The sequence below is a fragment of the Panthera leo genome, chromosome C1 (assembly GCF_018350215.1).
Source record: "Panthera leo isolate Ple1 chromosome C1, P.leo_Ple1_pat1.1, whole genome shotgun sequence".
In the NCBI taxonomy this organism is placed as follows: domain Eukaryota; kingdom Metazoa; phylum Chordata; class Mammalia; order Carnivora; family Felidae; genus Panthera; species Panthera leo.
The window spans coordinates 176737391-176761713 of NC_056686.1; the positions used below are offsets into that span (position 1 = coordinate 176737391).

General features: G+C 32.2%; 1 protein-coding gene across 4 annotated transcripts in view; it reads left to right on the forward strand.

Annotated features, from left to right (window-relative positions):
• The window catches only part of GLS (glutaminase), an 85542-nt gene that overhangs the window by 13440 nt on the left and 47779 nt on the right, over positions 1–24323 (forward strand). For 3 of the 4 annotated variants that reach the window (XM_042949484.1, XM_042949485.1, XM_042949486.1), the window contains exons 2-7: positions 1092–1188; positions 1546–1667; positions 6085–6214; positions 6897–6976; positions 10249–10412; positions 16839–16897. In XM_042949484.1, the coding sequence (XP_042805418.1) occupies positions 1092–1188; positions 1546–1667; positions 6085–6214; positions 6897–6976; positions 10249–10412; positions 16839–16897 (652 nt within the window). Of the gene's footprint in view, positions 1–1091; positions 1189–1545; positions 1668–6084; positions 6215–6896; positions 6977–10248; positions 10413–16838; positions 16898–21211; positions 23738–24323 lie in introns of those variants that run through there. The other variant, XM_042949487.1, reaches the window with a different exon arrangement.

Below are 24323 nucleotides of genomic sequence, written 5' to 3' on the forward strand. Positions count from 1 at the left end.
ACACACACACACACACACACACACACACACTGTATGTATTTCCCCTTCCTGTTTTAAAAAATACTGATAGATGGGGAGGGGATTTGTTTACCTTAGATCTGTAAGTCTTATAACATCACTGTAATACTTATGATAGTCATTGATGTTCAGAATATTGAAATGTGTTGTGGTTTCAGAGCTAAAAAAAAAGCATTAAATAAGTTCATTATAATTTGTTTAGTTGAAAGCTTTTCAGTGGATAGGAAAAAAATTCCTTTCTTGTTTAAATGTGTGGTTAATTACTGCACTTTATACTAGTTTATTAAGATTATAGTGTCCTTTTATGGTAAAAAGAAATTTTTATTCTAACAATCTTTGTGATTTTTGTGGCATTTGGTCTGTATATGTAAGCCAAGATCACTTTAGAAATATTAACTACAACTACCATCAGTTGAGTCCTTATTCTCTGCCAGTCAGCATTCTAAATGTATTGAATGTACCAAGTCAGCTGATCCTCACAACAATCTGGTGAGGTAGATGCTATTATCTCCTCTCAGATGAGGAAACTAAACCATAGAAAGGTTCTTTAATTTATCCAAGGTGACTCAGCTAGTAAGTATTACAGCTAGGATTCAAAAACTGGTATACATACTGTCTAGTATGTAATTGCTGTCTCCCCCAGATTTTACAATCAGGGTAACTATTCTAGTAATACATAAATATAGTCATCATATTTAAAGAACACAGAATAAAGTGTTGACTCTTGCCTGAACATTGGCTGAGCTCTATAATTAGGATTGGGGTTGTATTAGGCTGTACAGGAAGGTATCACCGTAACAGATGTGTAGGCATTAGTAGTACCAGAAATGGTAATCAGGATTTTAAAACCTGAGATTAAAAATTTTTATATTCGTTAATAAATCATTTTTTACTTTTTCAGTGTGGTTTCAGTAATACTGGTTGGAGTTTTGGTAAATTAGCATTTCTCAGGACAGTCTTGATGAGATCAGCTCAGATGTAGTTTGATTCAATGATGATTTAATAACAATATACCTAAAATCCATTAGAATGTTCTCACAAGGATTAATTTTGTTTTCTTTTTTCCCCTTTAGTAAAATAAAACAGGGTCTGTTACCTAGCTTGGAAGATTTGCTGTTCTATACAATTGCAGAAGGACAAGAGAAAATACCTGTTCATAAATTTATTACAGTAAGTTTTTGTATTCTTCTATTTTAAACTTTTTGAAAATCAGTAATAATCCATAATACAGGAATATTGAAATGTAGTCTTAAAGATCATCTGACCTGTAGATTCTGACTGACACTGTTTCTCTTATTATGTTTTCAAATTTTCATCATGCTCATTTCAAGGTAATCAGTGAAAGAAAATGAAAGAAACAATGAGAAACTTGTCCAGAAAGTGGGTAATAGTGACCCTAAAATGCCCATATACATATTCAGGTTCTGGGTAGGAGTTTTTATATACAGGAATAAAAACTTGTAGTTGGAATAAGCATATACATTATTTGCACTATGTATTTACAAACTCTTATTTTTTTAAAAACAGGCACTCAAATCTACAGGATTGCGAACGTCTGATCCCAGGTTGAAAGAGTGTATGGATATGTTAAGATTAACTCTTCAAACAACATCAGATGGTGTCATGCTAGACAAAGATCTTTTTAAAAAGTAAAAATTTCTGCCAAACCTTTAATGGTGATTTGCTATGCTATATGGTGATTTTTCTTTTAAAACAAAATTGCATCTTTGAAGGCCAGTGCTTCCTGTGTAACTAAAAAAAATAAGGGGGGAGATTTATAAACATCAATTGTTTGAAGAACATGGTGCACATAGGTTCTATAATACACGGGCTAAGGGTAGACTTTCTTTGAAATTGCTCTATGGTGTAGGCATGGATGTTTCCAGTTTCCAGTTATCTGGAGATTGCATTCAGTTTGAATAGAGCACACTCTGTCTTGTCACAGCTTAAATTGATCTCCAATTCATATGCATGTCTTGCAGGCGTTTTCAATATGGTCTCTGTTTCTTTCCTACAAGGTGATTTAGATGACATAAAATGAGAAGGCTTCAGACAGCATGTATTCCTTAGATTCACATATCCCCATTGTCTGTTTCTCTCCTCTCTTCAGACATATTAATACCTAGGCTTTGGACTATTTTCATTTCCTTCAAAATATTTAAAAACTAAAGAACACTTTGGAGATTAATGCCTTGATTTGGTTGAATGAGCATGTTTATTTTGATTTTCCTGGTTTTGCCTATTTGTTTACTATTTCTCTTCATTAATATGTTCCTCCAATTTGTCTGATTTCTTAAAGATTTAAAAGATAGCATGTTTATAATGGATCCCAAAGAGGTAAACGGTATTTTAAACTACTAAGAGTTAGGTAAAAACCAGTATAAAACTGTAAACACTACTGTAACACATTGGCTTTTTCCAGACCATAGGCTTAGGTTGAGGTAGATCCAAAGAATTCCAGCGTCTACCTTGAAAGTTTATTTGTATGTATATATGTATTTTTATTTATTTTTCTTTTATTTTCTTTGGGGACTAGATGATTTGTCTTAGATATCTCCTGAAAATATCCGAGAGTGTTAAGTCATTTGAAGGTATAAGTATTTAAACTCCTTCAGAGTTTCCTGGCATGCTGTGAAGCACTGCCAACAGTTTAGGATTCTTGTCTTTTCACTACAAGATTCTTGATTCTGTTAACTCAGCTGACCTTATAGAGATTTTAGGTTCATGTTGGAATTGGTGTTAGGAATTTTTTTTGAATCATCAAAACATGTTTCTTTGTGCAGGGGAGGAAATAAATCATTTATTAGCTGTGTCTTGGAGTAAGGATTATTTTATTTTTAGTGTTGTAAACTGTGCAAAGTACTCTTGATTATGTTGCCTTCTGAAGCATTGTTTTGGTATATCTGAGAATGAAGTTGTCAAAGAGATGGTAGGGAGATCTGTTGATAAAAGTATGAGGAATTATTTTGGAATTTGAAATGAAAGCAGTATTTTATACCTTTTTAGTACTGTTTAAAATTTTTGTGCTTTATAAACATGTTGCTGTGTTTATATGAAATTAAAAGTAACTTAAATCTACTGATTATGAAGCCAGGAAACATAATCATAAAATTTTCTGCCCATAATTATATAAAAGAGTAACAATTACCATTATTTTAATGCTAATCTTTAAAATGATTTTAATGCTAATCTTTTTTTTTTTTAAGTTGATGATTGTAATATAGGCAGTTCCCAACTTGATAAATGCTTAGTGCTGTGTATGTGCAGGCAATGGAAAAAGTCTCAGTCTGTAGGCATAATGATTTCTCTTTTCATCCCTAGAATGAAGTGATTCAAAACCTCTATTAACCTTTTCAGGTCACCTAGAAAGGTGTCCAGAGAGGTTTTCTTTTTTTTTTTTTTTTTTCCAAAAGAAATTTCTTGCCTTAAATAAACTATCTCATCTCCATGCAGGTGGGAAGGAGATGTTACGGTGGAATTCATTTTCCCAGAGAAATTTATAAAGGTAGATAGGTTTGGTTGAAGTCAGTGTGTTGATTTTTCACCTAAAAAACATTGTTGATTAATATATTTAGCCTTTGAGGATAATCTGAGAAATAACTATTATGTACGGCTTTTTTTTAAATGGGAAAATGAGTTCTAAGCATGCTGTTTGGAGCATAACCTATTTGAAAGTTGGAGACTGCCTGTACCCATCTAGATAATCAATTGTTTTTAATGCTAATAATCCTTAAAACTAGAAGTGGAAAATTGTGTTGAAAACAAATGCATTATTTATTTATGCATTTTTAACCATATAAATATTAGAATTATTTTTATGTGTGGTCATAATTTTTTGGTCTTTTTTATTTTGGAGGAAAATGAATGGTAGTCTTTTGCATTTGTATATTTGATTTCCTTTAAAAAGTCACATCCATTATGTTATTTTACTAATGAAAAATTGTGAGATATTATCTAAAACATGTTAATTACAGTTGTTAATCATAAACACTTAAGAAGATGATTATTATTCCCAGTTTACAGATGAGCAGACTGAACAAAGCTTGAGAAAGATGTGACTTGCTGAAAAGCATGAGCCCTTCTCCTCAGAATTCATTTTATATAGGACTTCTAATTTTCTAGTTCCATTCATGACATCCATATTAAAATAACTCCACAAAGAAAAACACTTGGTACCTGTTAATGTTCATCAGTTTGAAGTAGATACTCTTTTGAGTGGTAAGATTGCCAGTGTTGGCCACAATAATTCACCAGTGAAGTCAGTCACCACAACTTTACCAGTACCTTCTGATAGTTTCACTGGCTGTACAGTTTTGTTAATTATAAAGCTTCCTTTTAAAAGTGCTGATTGATTTTAAATAGTTGAATAGTTAGTAGTAGGTTAATAATTTAAGTTTGTTCAGCAGTCCTCATATTTCTTCATGTATAACTTCTTGAAAAATGAGGATTTAGGTTTGATACAGATACAGTGATTTAAGATCAGGAATTGTCTTAACTTTTTTCTGCTGAGAAATGTGTTCTTTAGTATATTTCTTATAAGTCTCATGTACAAATTGAATTGCTATTTAAAACATTAAATATTAAATCAGCACACTTAATTTTTAGATTAACATTGAAACTATAAGAAAATAATTTTATCAAAGTTTATTGAAGCAAATGTTATCTCTGGGATGTCAGTTATTTCTATGTCTATTGGTTAGTAATGGAAATTAGGACTATAATTGTTTCATGGTGTAATTGGGGCACATCTTTATCAGTGGAAAACCAATATTACTTTAAATCAGTGTTTTAATTTTATATTGACAAAGCTACTGTATTCTCTGAATTTTTATTAATAGTTAAAAAAGTGAAATCTAGCTTTTAATTTTAATTGATTCATTGAGAACAATTTTAATTAAAATATTGAGTCATAAAAATTTCTTTATTTAGAATTAATGCAAGTTATTTACTTGCAGGACAGTTTTCTTACCTCCTAAGTGAGGAAATCATCTTTCTTAAAGTGTTGATGTTTTCAGGGTTGAAGAGATGAATAATACTTGAGACTTTTTTTTTTTAATTGACAATTTGGGTGGTTTTTTTTTGCCAAAGAAGCTGCTAATATAGTATCATATCATTTACCTGTGAGGAATTCAGTTATATAAATAACTTCCCATAGTCAGTGGTTCGACTTTGTCTTACTGAGTTACTTAGAGTCTCTTAAGAAGATTAGCTTACAGTATATGATTGACTGTAACCTATTTACAAAGCTCTTCTTTAAGGTTATAGTAATATATCAATTTTCTGGCTTAAGTCATGCTCTCCCATCTTTTTAAATAGTTTTTAACAATGAGACCTTTTATTCTACGTTGTACTATATATTTTATAGCGAATAGATTTATACAATTTAACTTTTTTCATAATTCATATAATAAAAGTTAATTACTATACTAGTTTATATATAATTTTATTTAAAATAATATTTATACAAGCATTTGAATAAGTATTTTATTCTAGTCTGACTAAACAAGATTGATTTTATCTCCACTTGTTAGCTTAGAAATACAGGTTTTTCAAACTAATTCAGGTAAAATATGTTAAAATACAGAAAGTTTAGGTTTTTTTGTGAAATACTACTAATAGTTATATAGGAACTAAAGGATGTATTTATGAAGTTACTTACTGGTTAAATAAACAGGGTCTCAACTATGACATATTAAAGTCCAAGTTTTGTTAATCAGATGTCATGCTGAATGCTTATCAACTCTGGTAGACTTAAGAAACTTGTCTTTTAGATGCTCTTGATATTTAACCTGGTGGAATGCTCTGCTATTTTAATCTTTGACACAGTTTTTAGGCAATCTAATTTATTTATTTAACTTGTTCAACAGCTTACAAGCAACTGCATGAAAGACTGCTTGAAGGAAAGGAAATAATATAGAAAGTATAATTTTTATGGATTTTAGTTTGTTGTATGAAATGATGAATTTCTCTATTGTTTAAATATTTTCCTAATTAATATTGTTATCACCAAGTATACTAGTATTTGAAAGGCACCCAGTCAATTAATTTTTTTCTTACATTCCACAGATGTGTTCAAAGCAACATTGTTTTGTTGACACAAGCCTTTAGAAGAAAGTTTGTCATTCCTGACTTTATGTCTTTTACCTCTCACATTGATGAGTTATTTGAAAGTGCTAAAAAGCAGTCTGGAGGAAAGGTAACATTTTTGATGTGAATATTTTCCTAAACCAGTTATTCAGTAAATTCACTCAACTTGAGTTATAGAAATTAAAGTTGTAGAGTTTTCTTGTGTTTTGCTAATTAAGAAATTTAAGTTGAAGCTGCTGGATTAAATTCTTTTAAAATACTTTATTCAACTTTGTTTTTGGGCTACAAAGAAATCTTAAGAATTCTTTTTCATTTTCAGATGATTGAAATGGCTGTAAATCTTTAATTAATAAAAAAGTAACTTTATTAAGAATTTCTATACATGTGATATCCTCGAACATTAAATGTGTCTAGTTTTAAAAATTCTCTATTTTAATTTTTTTCTGTGTCATACTATGAAACCCTGCTATCATAACTTTGATTAAAGAAATTCTGTTTCTTTATCTTTAAAAAAAATCAAGTCTTAGTTTCTTTTTTAAACTGTGCTTTTCTAGAAAGAGAGAATGCATTGAAAAACATACAGGATGACGGAGACTGAGAGAAGTCAGTTAAATCTCACCTATAATCCTCAAGTCTCTTCTGCTTTTAGTTTTTATGAATATTGTTATAAAAGATAGACCACAAAGCCACTGAGTACTATAAAATAGCCTGGCTACAATTGAGATAAATTTTTTGGTAGAAGAAATACTATTTGCTTGTATTCTGTTATTTTGTTCTGATATTTTGTATAGGTTGCGGATTATATTCCTCAGCTAGCCAAGTTCAGTCCTGATTTGTGGGGTGTGTCTGTGTGTACCGTAGATGGACAGAGGTGAGTTTATTTCAAATTCATAAAAACCAACTTTAAGCCTTAAATTTTGCATAACAGTGAGCATGAGGGAGAAAGGAACATCTTCCTTCTATGATGGAAATTAGCCCTAACATGACAGAAATTCAATAATGTAAATAAGTTTAGATTTTAATTTAATTTCTAAAAGCTTAACTGAAATAGTCTTTAACTAAATTTTATGAGGCGTTTCATCTTTTTCACAGTTATAGCCTTCTTATTTGAGTCTGTATTGTTCAAATACCTGCAATTACAGTTTCCTTAGGAAAAGCAGACTTGTCAAAACATGAAATTCTTCACTAAGGAACTGACCACTAATAAAATTTGTTCCCATTTCTCAGCTTAACATTAGTTACCCAGTCTGTTATTGTCTTTGTTCTTCATGCTCCTGATGTGAGTGGCATGATAGTTAAGATCGTACGGAATGATAATAATTTATTTCCGTCTATCATTTGCCAGGTCAAGAGTCATTTGCAAGCTTGTAGAATCTTGTGAGTTCATGAAAGTGATCTTTGGGAAGTGTTCACACTGTAGGCACAGCCACTGACAAATGAGGATATAGAAGAATTATAAAAAGGATAATGAGGTGAAGGCACTTCAAAGAGACTGATTGGTTTTAAAATCAATGAATTATGTGAAGCCCTTGAAAAATTGATAAAGTTCTGGAATATTTTTTCAAGAATGACTCCTTTTATTATGCTGTGAGTCAGTCATAGGGATTTATGATTGTGTTATAATTTAGTTTTGTCAAGTCTGAAAAATTATGCCAAAAAAGAAAAATCAATTTTTTAAATTCATTTGAAGACTTAGCTCAGAGTTATAATCTTCGTGTTTTATTTTTGTTTTAGTTTTTACTAAGGTAGTATTTCTTTATAAAAATATTTTTTTAAGTTTATTTATTTTGAGAGAGGGAGAGAGAATTTCAGGCAGGCTCTGCTCTGTCACCATGGAGCCCAATGCAGGGCTTGAACCATGAACCTCAGATCATGACTTGAGCCAAAAGCAAGAGTCAGACACTTAAGTGACTGAGCCATTCAGGCGCCTGGTATTATTTTTTTTTTTTAATTAAATGTAATTTGCATAAAATAAGGTGTGCAACCCCTAAATATTTACAGTTTGATGAATTTACATCAGAGATGTAATTTTGTCCTAAGTTCTGTTAAAACCACAAGTCATTTAGCCTTATAATGCCTCATCTTTTTTAAGATAATATCCCAGTTATAGCTTTTCCTCCAATTTATTAAGTTTTGATCTTTTAAGTACCTTCATTCTAAGTGATCTTTTTATTTTTTTACTAATTTTCTTTCTCAGGTATTTACAGTAAAAAGATATATGGCTTAGCCCATTCATTTTTAAGGTATCTGAGGCCCACAGTTTATCTAATATTGGCAGAGGTGAAACTAATACCTAAGTTTCTTAACTTCTAGTTTGTTGTTGCCTCCATTATGATAAGCTTTTATCCTAATCTGGACCTGTAAAATGTGTTAAACAGTCATTGTGTGTTGAATTAAATGTTGGGTGCTATGAAAGGACACAAATACATGAGAAGACATGGCTTTATTCTTATGGATCAAATTCTAGTTTGGAGTGATAGTCCTGTTTTTGTATTTGGAGGAAATGGTTATCATGTAATAGGAATTTTTATGTTTGGAGGAAATGATTATAACACAAAGCTTGCACTTGCACATGATTTCTCTCTCTTTTTTTTAAGAGTGAGAGAGCGAACAGGCATGTGTTCATGCATGTGCATGAGCGTGGGAGGGGCAGTGGGGAGGGTGAGAGGATGTTAAGCAGGCTCCAGGCTCAGTGTGGAGCCTGATGAGGGGCTCGATCTCACAACTGTGAGATCATGGCCTGAGCTGAAATTGAGAGATGGACACTTAACTGACTGAGCTACTCAGGCGCCCCTGTTCTTTCTCTTCTTAAAGATTCTGTGTGTGTAAAGATGATTCTTTTAGTTTAGTTTTCTTATGTGGATAATTGTAAAAGTTGACTTCAGACTAGAACATATGTATTTTTATTTATTTAAAAAAAATTTTTTTTTTTTAAATTTATTTTTGAGAGAGCAAATGGGGAAGGGGCAGAGAGAGAGAGAGAGAGACAGAGTCCACAACAGGCTCCCGGCTCTGAGCTGTCAACACAGAGCCCGATCTGGGACTCGAACTCACGAGCTGTGAGATCATGACCTGAGGCGAAGTCAGACACTCAATTGACTGAGCTACCCAGGCACCACAGACATATGTATTTTAAATCCAAAGGTAATAAGACAGGCTCTTGTCAGGTTTTAGAATGATTGTCAAGTTGGACTTAGAGTCTGAATTAGAAATTATTCATAAACATAGGAAAAATATTATATACTTCTGCTGTCTATGCATGTGTAGTTATATTCCATAATATATTTAGAGGAGAGGTGGCCCTCTGATGTTTCTTTGCCCTCTGATGTCTCCTCTAATCCTTTTTTGCCCAGGAGTGGTTATTAATAGTACCCAGTTTCACTATGAATGAGTTTCACTCTGAATGAATGAGTGCCTGGTCTGTGTTGGGGCAAAGTTCAGGGCATCTGGGATACCAGTGAATAAAACAAAAGATCTCTGCCCTTGTGAAGTTTACATTATAACAGGGTCAGTCACAGGTTTTCTATTGTTTAACCTATTCTGTATTCATATGCATCCCAGTTTGGTAACATAAAGCTTTCTTTTTCTGTTGTTTAGAAGTGATAATGGTGGTAATGATGCCATTAATGCCAGCTCTAACACAGTTTATAAAACTGGATGCTATTTCTTTTAACAGGGCTGGAATTGTGCATAGATATGGATGAGGCATTTACAGGCAAGGTTTCAGAGAATGGTGTTGAATCCAAACTGAACTTTGTTTAAAAACTAATAAGCATGGTGTAGTCATGATGAAAGCTATGAGTGAAGAGGTGGTGACTGATTTCTAAAAGGACTAGTTCATTTTGTATGATTTAATACAGGTAGGAGTAAGGAGGGCCATACCCTCTTGCCCTCACAGGAAAATTTTCACATTACTTAGTTATTATCTAATTCTGAACCATTCTATTACCCGAATAGTTTTAAGCTTTTGCCTATTTTGCAGCATTCTTCTTAAAATTTATATTTATTCTTTAATATCCAAGTTAACTTGTGGTTGAATTATGGGAAAACCTTTGTAAATTAGAATTAACGTAAAAATAACTCCAGTTATTTAGATATTTTTCCAGTTGATTTTAATTATTTTTTAAATCTACTTTTAAATAGGCATTCTATTGGAGATACCAAAGTTCCATTTTGTCTTCAGTCCTGTGTAAAACCTTTGAAATATGCAATTGCTGTTAATGACCTTGGAACAGAATATGTGCATCGATATGTTGGGAAAGAGCCAAGTGGATTAAGATTCAACAAACTGTTTTTAAATGAAGATGGTAAGAATTACATAAAAGTTAGAAAAAGAAATACCTCATTTTCCTATTTGAATCTAAGAAGTTGTTTTTTTGCTTTTTTGAAGAAAATTAAAAGTATTAATATTTTTGTGTTCATTTCTCATGGAATTTCTGTAAAACCCATATTACTACTGTTAAAAATGTTATTTTAGGCTTCTCATACCACTGGAAGTGAGCTAGGGGAAGATGAGAGCAGGGAGTAAAGTTTTGACTTCACTTCATAAACACGTATAGGAGAATATCTTGTAGTAAAATCTCACAGTATCTGAGATTTGCTCTAAAATAATTCAGTGAGTATAGCTAGGAGTGCTGGGTGTGATTATAACTATATGTTGGTAATTCTTAAGGCTAACTGTAAGGTGTTTCTATTGTATTCTTTCTACATTTCTATATTATATGTATTTGAAAACTTCCAACATAACAAGTTTTTATGGTGGCCCCATAATGAATAATTGTGCTTTTTTTCTCTTTCATAACATTTAATATTTGAAAGAACCATCTTGCATTAAATAGTTGGATAACTAACAAGTCTTACTACTTAATGGGAATTCAAAAGGAAGTGGGAGGACAAAGGTAGTTATTTAGTACTTTTGATCTGGTAGAGGTTTTAAATCTAAACACCAGCCTGTGTATTGGTTGCTAAATCTTTCAGACATATGCTAAGTTTTTTTTTTTTTTAAGTTTAGTCATTTATTTTGAGAGAGAGCGCGTGTGTGAGTGGGAGAGGGACAGAGAGAGGGAGAGAGAGAGAATCCCATGAAGATTCCATACTGTCAGGACAGAGCATAACTCAGGGCTTGAACTCATGAACTTTGAGATCATGACCTGAATCAAAATCAAGAGTCAGAAGCTTAACTGACTGAGTGAGCCACCTGCCCCACCCCACCAGGTTCCTCACTTGTGTGTGATGAGTTAATACAGAATTGAAGAATTATGTGTTAGGAATTCAGTGTTGCAATAACGGTTGTGAGAAATACTCTTTTGTATTTTTTGTTTGTGCTGGGTACAAAATGAAATGTGCCTTATACTTATTATTGTTTTATTTTTTTAATGAAGTTAAAAGAATGATATTTCTTTGTGCTTTTCTATTTTTTTTTGGAGCTACTACATTTTCTTACCTACTTTACCATAATCTTTCTGTCTTGATGCTACATTTGATTTTATGGAGATTACCATAAACTAACAATTTCAGGAAGGACATCATATGCAGAAGTACCTTATTTATCTATTAAACTCACTGACATGCAGATTTAATATGGAAATAATTGATATTTTTTTCTATTAAGATTAAACATTTTATAAGAAAAATTAATATTTTCCTATGTAAGTCAGAATAGAATAATCTAATTTTTTTTTAATGTTTATTATTTATTTTTGAGACAGAGACAGAGCATGAACGGGGGAGGGTCAGAGAGAGAGGGAGACACAGAATCTGAAGCAGGCTCCAGCCTCTGAGCTGTCAGCACAGAGCCCGAAGTGGGGCTCGAACTCACAGACCGTGAGATCATGACCTGAGCCAAAGTCGGATGCTCAACCGACTGAGTCACTCAGGCGCCCCAGAATAGAATAATCTAGGTGGTTCTGGTGAATTGATTGATTTTGAGAGGTATTTAAAGAATAGAAATGAGCAAATATAAGAATTTGAATGTGAAGACATATTTGGGAAACAAAAATAAATAAAATGGGCATGGAGTAAGTGAACTTAACATTATAGTAATATATTTTTTTGCTCTGTACATTTATGATTTTAAAAATTATAGTTTACTGATAGTAATCTATAAGAAAAAAATCAAGAACTCAGGAATTTAGCACTGGTTTATAATAATTGAAATATGAAGTTTAAAAAGAGGTTTTACCTTGATATTCTTTGACTTTTTCCAAGCTAGTACCTCCCACCTGAGCCAATACCAGAGTCTTACAAGTAATGGGAAAGTGAAGACCTCACTATTCCCCTTCTTGCTGAGTTCTCCATAGGTTCTGTGCTCTAGAATTTTGGTTTTAAAACTAGCCTCAGCAAAAAAACAATTATAGGTCTTTTTCATATTTAAAACTTCAGTGGTAGGGGCGCCTGGGTGGCGCAGTCGGTTAAGCATCCGACTTCAGCCAGGTCACGATCTCGCGGTCCGTGAGTTCGAGCCCCGCGTCAGGCTCTGGGCTGATGGCTTGGAGCCTGGAGCCTGTTTCCGATTCTGTGTCTCCCTCTCTCTCTGCCCCTCCCCCGTTCATGCTCTGTCTCTCTCTGTCCCAAAAAAAAAAAAAAAAAAAAAAAAAAGTTGAAAAAAAAAAATAAAACTTCAGTGGTAGGTTTATGGTGAAATTATATGCCTTATGTGTCTGTGTGTCTGTGCATTTAGCATTATTATAAAATTAAAAATAAAACAAATGTACTTATATTGTCCTAACTTTATAAGATTGTAGTAAGTTAAGAGTAATATGAATATAATGGATAAAGAAATTATAGTACTCTTTTTTATTTTAGCGAGAAAGAGAGAGTGCATGAGTAGGGGAGAGGGGCACAGGGAGAGTGTGAGAATCCCAGGCAGGCTCCATGCTTAGCGTGGAGCCCAACACAGGGCTCTGTCCCACAACCCTGGGATCGTGACCTGAGCCAAAATCAAGAGTTGGACCCCCAACTGACTGAGCCACACAGGCGCCCTATAGTACTCTTGTAATATTGGTAGTTTTACAACATAAAAATGTTTTAGTCCTCTGGTGGAAAGTTAGTTGATACTTTCTGTCATTATAGTTGAGGAAATAAGTTACTTGATGGAGATACCAATTTTGGAAACAACCATCTCCTAGTGAAGTCTTTATCTTATAGTAGAAATTAGATTAATCAACAAATACATATATAGTTTTCTTCCCCTGTATTAATAGCTGTGGAGGGTAAATGGACCTGGGTTCTTGAGTAACTTATCTAGCTAATACTAAAGGATATGGGTAACAATTACATACATCTAATGCATGGAGAAAAAAGACTTTTATAAGTGTGTAATTGACAGAAGACAAAATGTATATGTTAGTTTATATTGTAGAGGATTTGAGAAAGAAGAGGAGTTGAATTAATTTACGTGAGGAAGACAGGACTGAATTGTATATACAAAGAACAAAGTTTGGTTGCTTGGGTAAGTGGGTGGTGTGGGATTAAACCATATATAGAATATACTTTAATTTTTATATGGTTCTTAAAAATTCTAGTATAATACTTAAAATATAAATATTCATATTGAACTGTGAAATTAATACTTTTTAGGTTCTTCAGTATATGCATTAGCAACCTTTGACTTAGCCTCGGTTATGAACCTCATCTTTGTAAGGTTCATATTTGATTAGCAGTTTGAAAAGCTTTTGCTAGTGTAATATAAAAGAACTTTCTGCATGTTTTTTTTTCCTTTGGAAAGAATAAGTACTTACTAAAGCAGTTTTGTGCCTTCTAGTTAAAAGTGTCCATAAATTTCAGATGCGGCCTATGACCATTTTGTCATTATACCAAGCTAATATATGCCATTACTTCAGTTGATAGCTTTTATTAATTAGCTTAAGTTTTATTTCTGCTGTCATGAGTATTTTTAAATTAAGAATTCTAAATGGAACCTTTTACCTCTCCCCTCCTCCCTATAGTGGAGAAGGAAACAAGTAGGTTTCACAGTGATAGGTTTTAGACTGAAGTTTCAGACTGCAGTAATGCTGGTGTTATATTATAATATCTGGTGTATTTCCAAATACTGAGGTATCTGCCTTTTGAGCCAAAGGCAGAGAGAACAGTTGCTTACATCTGAAAATTGCACTGTCATCCCATGAAATGCTTTTAGTGTTCTTTGAAAGATCTTCTTGAATGCAGCTTATGTGGTATTTGCAGAATCTTTATGATTTAGAAAATACTAAGTGCACACATTTATGTGGTACCATTTGGAATATACACATTAACTGCCTTCTGAGGCCCTAGGGCCTATACATGATAATGTCAAAAAACCATGAATGGACAGACACATAAACATATACACAAATACAAGTATAAACTAATTTAGCACAGCCTGATTTCTATATTCTATTTTCTGTCTCTGTTTTTTTTTTTTTTTTTTCTTCAGGTGAACAATACTGAAAAATTTTTGTTCCTTGGCTCCCTCTTGCCATGTAGTACTTTGACACTAATTGCTCTCATTTTGTATGATCTCAGAGAAAGCAAACTTCTCTTAGCAAGATTTGGAATAGGTGAAATCTTGATTGTAAATACTCTGGTATTATACTAAATTTTAACATTTGGAACTAATTGTCATCATGGTTAACCCAAAATGTATAGTGTTTAAGGCATAGCTACTACATCACATTGTTGATCTTACGTTGAGGGCAATTGGTAGACTGTATGTTACCTAACTTTTTGTCTTTCTTTTTTAAATGAACGAAAATTTTAACAACTATATTGGGAAGTACTTTATATGCCATATAATTCACCCATTAGAGTGTACAATTCAGTGGCTTTTAGCATATTCACAGAATTGTGCAACCATCACCAAAATTCATTTCAGTTTTTAATTTTTATTTATTTGGGAGAGAGTGAGCATGAGAGTGGGAGGGGCAGAGAGAAAGGGGGGGAGAGAGAGAAACCTAAGCAGGCTCTGCACTGTCAGTGGAGAGCCCAATGCAGGGCTCAAACTCATGAACCGTGAGATCATGACCTGAGCCAAAGTCAGACACTTAACAGACTGAACCACCCAGGCAATTTTGGGACACTTTTGTCACCCCAAAAAATACCCTGTACCCAGTGAGTACCCATTTTAATTAGTTGAGTACCCATTTGTCTTCTACCCCTGGCACTAGTTATCTACTCTCTGTCTCTATAGATTTGCCTATTCTGGACATTATATATAAATGAAATCCTATGATATTTGGTCTTTTATGACTGGCCTGTCTTACTTAGCATGTTACTTTTAGAATTTTTTTTTAATGTTTATTCATTTTGGAGAGAGAGAGAGTGAGCAGGGGAGGGGCAGAGAAGAGGGAGACACAGAACCTGAAGCAGGCTCTGTGCTGAATCTTTATGTGGAACTCGAACCCACAAACTGTGAGATCATGACCTGAGCCAAAGTCAGACGCTTAACTGACTGAGCCACCCACATGCCCCAGCATGTTACTTTTAAAGTGCCTTTATGTTCTGGTATGTATCAGTACTTCATTTTTTAAAAATTGCTGAATAATGTTATCTTCTATTGGTAATAATACCACATCTTATTTATCTACTCATCAGTTGACAGGACGTTTGAGTTGTTTTTCACCTTTGACTATTATCAGTAATACTTCTGTGAACACTGCTGTACAAGTATTTGTGTGCATGTACATATTTATTTCTCTTGGCTGTATACCTGGGAATGGAATTGCTGGGTCATATGGCAACTCTTTGACAGTTGAAAACTGCTAGGCTGTTTTCTAGAGCTCAGAATTATTTAGTCATAGGTTCATCTTACAGAAGATAACTTGCTTAAAATTTAAGGAGGCTAATAATGTAGCAATAACTTAATAAATTCTGTTGGATTTGTCAAGTTAGATAAGAACTTGTTCCCCCCCACTCAAATGAAGCACTACCACAAACAGATAAATTAGTAATCGTACTTTTAAATAAATGTTTTCAGTGCCCTAAGAGGTTTGTGTTTGGCATTTGTGCAATGCCATGAATGGAATGTAATCAGTTGAGGTTTGAAATTCTGTTTGTTGTAAGAATTAGAAGAGGTGGGATTTGAGATGAATTTAAATTTTAAGTAATTTTTAAAATAAATACATCTTTATTGTCAGGAAATATAGAAAGAACAGAATACAAATCCCCTGTAATATTTTTATAATAGATATATCTCTTTATAGTGTTTCTGTTTTCTTTTTCTGCGTGTGTATGTGTATATACATAAAAACAAAAATAAAGCACTTTTAAAAAGCAAGATAGGCTTTTTTCAAGGTTATTTTTATAGTAACGTTGTATGAATGCCTAAGGATGTGCCATATACATTCAAGCATTTTGTGTGTGCTAATTCATTCAAGCATTATGTTCACTGAGATGTTGGTGCTATTTATTACTCCCAATTTACAGTGATAAAATTGAGGCACAATGATATTCAGTTACTTGCTCAAAATCAGATAGGTAGTAAATGGTAGAGTTAGGAAATTTGGATGTACTCTTACACTATTATTCACTATCTTTCTGTACATGAATCTTTGTTTTCCTATATAATTATTATGGAAGTGTATTACTGGTTTGATAAGTAAGTGACTAAATGTATCCCTTCACCCTTTCTTTCCCTCCCCCCAAAAGAACTGTAACATTATCTTACATAAAGAAAATATATTTTCACGAGAAGTACCTATATAATGGAACATGATATCAAATATTCAAAAAAATGCTGTTGTTTTTATATTTTACAGATAAGCCACACAATCCTATGGTAAATGCTGGAGCAATTGTTGTGACTTCATTAATAAAGGTAAAATGTTGACAATTCCTTTTAACCTAGTAAGTTTTTAAAAATAAGGCATAAAGATGAATATTGGGTTATTTATGTAGAATTGTGAAAAGTTTTGGTGTTACACTTAATCTTATGGTGAAACCTTAGGATGCATATTTACTTTGAAATAAATGTAATTTCAAGAACAAAATTTAAAACCGATGACTCATTGTAAGAATTGCTCAGTTACTCTTGACCTGAAGATCTGGCAAAAAATCAAAAAGAAGTCTCTGCTGAACAATAGGCACAGAGGTTTTTCTTCCTAAAGTTTTGATATTTTTTTTTATTCCTGTTCCTTTTGGCTCTTCGAGAATGAACAGATGTTAACACAATTAAAAGCATTTTACTGTTTACTGTTTGTCATCAGCATATCTAGGAACAAATGTTCTGGTACTTTGTGTTAAGACAAAGTACATTTACCCTTGAATATTCTGAAGTCCTTTCTACTCAAGAGCTACATTCCAATTTTCATTTGAACTTCTTTCATTTGTTTTGCTTATTATCATAACTAAAATAAGTAAGACTTATTCCAATTATTAAGTTATATTATTTTTCTTATGCTTTGTTTTACATTGTACGTTTTAGTTGTTTTAGTGTCTACTTTGCCTTAATAATTGGAAGCTCTGTTGTTGTTTGGAATAAGTATTTGAAAATGGTTTTGTTGTGTGATACTATTTAGATTTTTAATTTCTAATTATAAATTTCATTTATATTCAAATATATTTCATTTATGTTTGGAACATTTATATACTTCAGTAAATCTATGCATATCTTTTCCAAGCACGAAAAAAACATAACTACATGGCTTTGTAGATGCATTAGTAAGGATGTGATACCCTGGTTTACACAAAGAGTGTTTGGATATGAATTATGCCCTTGGCCCAGTTAATAAAAATAGGTCTAATTTGTATGCTAGAAATCGTCTCCTTCATGAATTTTAAATGTTCATGAGAAAAGGCTTTAAAATAGAAGACTACTATCATAAGAATTATGTATGTTTAGTTGTTATTTTAGGGCAAATACTTTGTAAGCTTTGGCCCTCTTAATCCTTGTAACTCTAGTTAAGTAGATATGATAGCCAAGTATTAATTTTTATTGTAACTAATTTTAATAGGCTATGGAAATTTTTATTTTGCCTATTGTAATATCTAACTATTCATGACTTTCACATTAGGTAAAAGTTGTCAGCTTGAGGTAACATAGTATTTGTTTATTGTAGAAAATTGTAATACAAACCTGTACTAGGCACAGCCCTTGTAGAAGGTAGACACAAGTAAATGGGCCCTTACAGTGAAATCCAGTGAACACTGCGATGAGAAAAAGTCTAATTAATAATTGTTTAGATTTGAACAAGTTAACTTAGAGGTAAGGAAAGTTGGGATAGTATAATGTATTTGTTAATGCTTAATGAGAAAACCACTAGAATGGTTCCAAACCTTTTTTGAGTGTTCCCAGAAAAATGTTTACATACTGTAATTTTCTGTAACCTTTGGGGGAGTTCACAGACCCTTTGACGCTGATCCACGAATCCCAGTTTAAGAACTCTTACATTGGAGAAAGATTAACATAGCACACCAAATAGTATTTTCAGGAAAGGGCATCTGTATATAATTTAAAAAAGCCTTCCTTAACTGCATGCAATTAAACATCTTCTGTTGATTCATGGGTTTCATATATACTACACTGAAACGCTGCATGTGAGAAATGCATGTCTAGTCATATCACACCATCACTTTATTAGTTTCACTTATCATGTTTAGTCATGAGCCATGAACGGTACATTGGGCCACATTAATGAACACTTAGAAACAGTTAAAAAAAAAATGCATACACATAAGTGTGGTTCAGTATCCAACAGTGCAAAAATTTAACTGAGTCATCTTGTATTTATAAATTTGATCAGTGATTTTAAAGATGCAAACAGTTTTAATTTACTGACAAATTTGAAAATAAGGCTTTTGGGGTATAGTTCATATTTAAGGTCACTTTCTTAGAATTTTTGTTTTGTTTTTAGAAGTGTTTCACAAGTTTCTTTCTTTCTTCCTTTTTTATTGAAGTTCATCTAAATCTTGGAGGGGTAAGCCTTATATATCTTTGTAAAACTGCCCCAGAATGTAATACCTTTTTTTTAGGCTGTTTTTTAAAAAGAATTCAGATCTCCTCTAAATATCTGTATGTGATCTATGCAAGTTGTTGTATGATCACATAATATTTATGAATTGGTAATTGAAATTGAGTTAGCAAAACCATAGCCAAACAAGGGTCTTCAAGTCCAGCCTTCTTTATATAGTTGCAATGAGGAAACTGAAACTAGATAAGGGCTAACAGCAGAAGAGTTGGGCTTGAGCTAAATCTCCTGGTTTGTTTACTCTTCATTAGAATTCACTCTGACATATTTAATGTAGGTGTTTGCTGTTTCTCTTGATAACATCTTTGTCTTTACCTAGCATTGTTATATTGTCCTAAAGGAAAAGTTTTATTTTCTTAATTTTAACTTGTACAAATAATAACTTACTGGCTTAAAAGTCACATCTAATTTTTAGTGGGGGGTAATGTAGGTATTCTTTGGACATTAGTCAGTGCCGACTATCTGTAAAGGAACTTAAGCCTTTTCTCAAGGAGCTTGCATTTGAGTATCCAAAGCATGCATATTTTACCATGGCTACTAGATGTGAATTTTGTTTTTTAGCTCTTAGTTGATGACCTTAAGGCTATTTTTTGCTTTCAAACTTAAACTCAGTTATGGTGCTATTAAAACATTCTCCTCATGTTAGTCTTCTCTCTCTCTCTCTCTCTTTCTCTCTCTCTCTCTCTCTCTCTCTCTCTCACACACACACACACACACACACACACACACACACACACACAAATTAAGTAGAGTCTTTAGTAAGACTCTTTATTTCTTAATTTTGTAGTATTGATATTTTTTCCTTGTAGGATTGGAGATGATCCTCAGGAAATGGGGGAAGAGGCAGAGCAAATGTTCAAAAGGATTAGCAGATTGTGGAAAAAAGGAGGATTTGGACAGAAGGAACCTGTTGCATAAATTCTTAACTACTAAACTTGTAGGAAAACTCCAATATTTAAAATTTTAAACAAAGCTATCTAGGTAAATACCTTCCAAAAAAAAAACCAAATGTCATTTTGTACTTAAAATGCACAAAATTTTAAAAACTTTAAAAGTAATATTCTTTCTTTTTCTTTGTGGTAACTACTGAATTAAAGGAATACTTTTTGATGTAATTTGTTTTATCTGATAATGATAATATGGTTGCTTAATTTAAAGGGAAGAGTAAACAATTTGAAAGGAACACAGTTACTCTGGATGAAATAGCTGTATATTTATGTAATTTTTTTCTTTGCAGTGGTAAAAACTTCAACTAGTTTTAGTTTAAAAGTTTAAATCTTCTAATAACTTGAGGGTTAGGGTGGGAAAATGAGGAAAACCTACTAAAAGATAATTGCCATAGGTCTGCTATTTTATTTTATTTTACTTATTTTATATTTATTTATTTTTGCTTTTTCACTTTAAAGGGAAATAGTAAGTTACACTGTCTTCTGCGTTTATATCTCTTTATTCTAGTGGTACTTTCCAGTTTTTGTCATTTGAAGAAGCTTGATTTTTTTTAATCAGAAGTCTTTTTAAATTTAAAAATCAGATTTTTCTGTTATTAAAAGATAATTTAATCGTACTCCATGAAAATAAGATGAATTTAGTTAGTATGTACGTAGTGCTTCAGTTTAGTTATGTTAGCAATAACTTGTTGGACTTGTGAGCCATACTTTTAAGGCGGTTTGTGGCTCTGGGAAGTACTGGATGATGCCTTGGACTTGGTAATTTTATTGTGGTATTGTTTTTTCACTCCATGTTTATATCAGTCGGTTTGTTTGAATTTTGTTTTTTTTAATGAAAGGCAGATAGTTTATTGACATCAGAATTCACTTTTCTCTTTATATTTAGGGTTAATCTATATAATACTAGATTTAGAACATTTTTTACCTGTAATATCTATTTTAAATCTTCCAACTATTATTTAGCTTTAAAGCATTTTCTGTGGCAAGATTAAATTAAAAGTATTCTATAAATCATTTTCAGTTACCTCTTTTGCCTCTTTCCTCTGTGATCTCTAATTTTCTTTTTTTTTTTAATTTTTTTTAATGTTTTTATTTATTTTTGAGACAGAGAGAGACAGAGCATGAGCAGGGGAGGGGCAGAGAGAGAGGGAGACACAGACTCCAAAGCAGGCTCCAGGCTCCGACCTGTCAGCACAGAGCCCGACGCGGGGCTAGAACTCACGGAGTGTGAGATCATGACCTGAGCTGAAGTCAGACGCTCAACCGACTGAGCCACCCAGGCGCCCCTGTGATCTCTAATTTTCAGTTGGCTTTTACACCTCCATACTTAATGACTGGAATCAAGTGATTTACTCACACATAACTCTGATTAATGCATTGACTTCAAATGAGTCATATTAGTATTAAACGTATTAGCAGATGTCCCTATTAACAGTAATGTTTTCACCTGTGTTTTAATGTATAATATACATAATTCGGGAGTATATTGTAAAAACCGGTTATAAAAACTCCAATATAATTATATTAATTCTTTTAATAGCCAGTGTTAAAAAGTCAGTGCCTATTTATCACATTTTCATTCATAAAGTTTTCTTCAATGAAATGAAAATTCTTTAAGTTAGAATATGTATGTTTGCAGAAGAATTAACTCCTAGAATTTTCTAATCTCAGGATCTGATTACTTAACTACCCTTTTCAGACAAACCTTATAGTTTGCTTTTTAGAAGTCATTTGATCTCCACGATCCTGGAAGTCGTCTTTAACATATGAAAAATACTTTAGAAACTTCCTTATCTCTACTTCCCCAACTTAAAAGTAAATAATCAATCACTCCTCACAATCACAGTATAGTTCTTTCTGTCCATAGGTCCTGTCCCCTTGCTTTAATAAAAACACTTTTTCTCACTGAAAAAAAAAATCATTTGGTGAATGGATTTGGTAAATCATTTGGTAAATATATTTTCTCCAATTTAGTTTTTAAGTTTTCCTACTGTACTTACCTATATAGCATTGTAGCTTTTTCTACAATTAAAATAACATGTATAATATTGGTTGTATAGTGATTTAAAAGTGGGATAAACCTATTCCTGGTTATGGGAAGTTTTTTCCAAGAGATAAAGGGACATTGATAATTTTAAGACCAGTTTCCAAATTCCAGTTTTCATATATGTCTTTCTTAAAATTAGTCTGCCTTTGGTCCATATTTCCTCCCATTTTTCAAAAGAAGGCATACTTCTCATTTGTACCAATTTTTACTGTGGTACACTTTCAGGTTCTAAAAACCTCTTGGGCACCAGTGAAAGAGAACATTTTGAAATATTGGAGTCAGTGTTATTGAGGACATGAATCATTGTAATGAGTGGGAACAGCCCTCTTGTATATAGATTGTTTCCAGGTCTTTGGCTTCAACAAAATGGACAGAGGATCTAATCGAGTTGTTAGTTAATAAGAACATTAAGTGTAAATTTTAAGGATGGATTGCTGTGTGACTTTTACATGTAATATAGATATGTAAAAGAATTGAGTGATATTGCTGTAACAAAACCTTTCCTATTTCTATCTACTCATCTGTTGTCAGCAAGATTTCTCAACTCCTACCTCTGTAAAAATTTTAAATAGGAAGAGAATCTCTTTATTCTAGCAATAGAAAATATCCACTTATACATGAACTAATTAAAAATCAATTACTATTTCAAAGAGAAAAGAATATTCTAAAATAACAGTTTTGTAAATTAACATGGGACATTATTAATAAACATTTTTTCTTTAACTTTTTATGAAAAATTTCAAACATACTCAAAATAAACATAGTGTAACTAGCCCCTTTGTACCCATTCCTGGCTTCTAATTTTCATAGTATCTTGTCCTCCACTTCTCTGTACCCCACTACTAGATGTTGATGGATTTTATTTTTACAGTTTGTATATTTGCTTTTAGGGGTTTACTCTATTTTGTATGTGTATGTGTATTTTTTCTAACATTTTTACAAATAAACTTTCTTCTGTTATTTTTTTGAAATTAAAATAACTTGACATTTTATAATGATTATTAGATCCCATATATTCCTGGGGTACATGAAATCTTTCCAAGAGATACAGGGGCAAATATATTTTGTTGACTTAAGTAAAATACTATTTTCACTGTAGATAGTAAGAACAAACATTAAACAAGTGCTTTTACCTTTAAATGGGGAAATTTTGGGGAAAGACTTTCTTGGGTCAACAAAATCAGTTAGTTTATTTTGTGTGTTTTTATATAATCCGCCTAGAACATTTCAAGTAGTTTATCCAAAAGGTTATATGATTGACAATGGTAAATATCAGTTTTTTAAAAAATAGCTTAGAAGCAAAACAATTTTAATTATGCTTTTAAATTTAGTAAGCTACAAAGTAGGTCAAGCTTGTGACCATAGTCTAGAGTTGAAGCAGGTTTTTTTTCTTTTTATTAAACATGACAGCTTAATAAAGAAAATTTGTATTTGTTCTGTAGGGCACAGTTTAGGTCAGAGAATGGAAGTTCAGTATAACTTGTTTATTTTACATTGATTAATTGTATAATGGTAATTATCCATGTAACATCCCAATGCAAATGCTGACATCCTTTTCCAAAAGAGTTGTTTTTTTTTTTTTTTTTTTGTGCGTTTTCTAAGGTTAAAAAGGTTTTTGTGGTTTAAATGTTGTTACATATTTTACAGCATTAGGATCTATGGAATATTTTGACAACTGCAACAGTTCAATGAAGTTGGTAATTTCTTCTTTTAATTATTTTTCATTGAACAGCTTTGGAGTTACATTTCTACATTTTGAATTCTGGTGTATTATAAGGAAAGAAAAATTAAAATATGTCAAAGGGCACTTTAGAGAAAATACATAGATAGTGATTACGATATGGCTGTAGCTAAATTATCCATCATTATCTTGTTTAAGCTTTGTTAATGCCTAATTTTGATGAAATAGTGTGGTGTTCTTTTCAGCTACTGATTGTATATGTGATTGACATTCTTTGGTAAATAAGTTGATTTGTAAGGTTTCACAGATTATCAGCCAGATCTTAATCCACTTGTAAAGTGGAGAATGAACCTGGCTTTATTCAGTTAAATAATTCTCTGGTACAGGTTTTCCCCATCATAATCAAATTTTAAAGTGTAATGTTTTGAAATTTTTAGGGTAAAGTTTAAAATTTTTGTTTTAAAATTTTAGTTGTCAAATTATTTTAAACCTGTTTTAAAAATTAGAGATGTATTGTTTCTATTGGGTGCATATCACCAATTAATACGTTTGATTTCAGATCTACATCTTACTGCTTTGTAAACTTCGCCGAGGTAAAAATG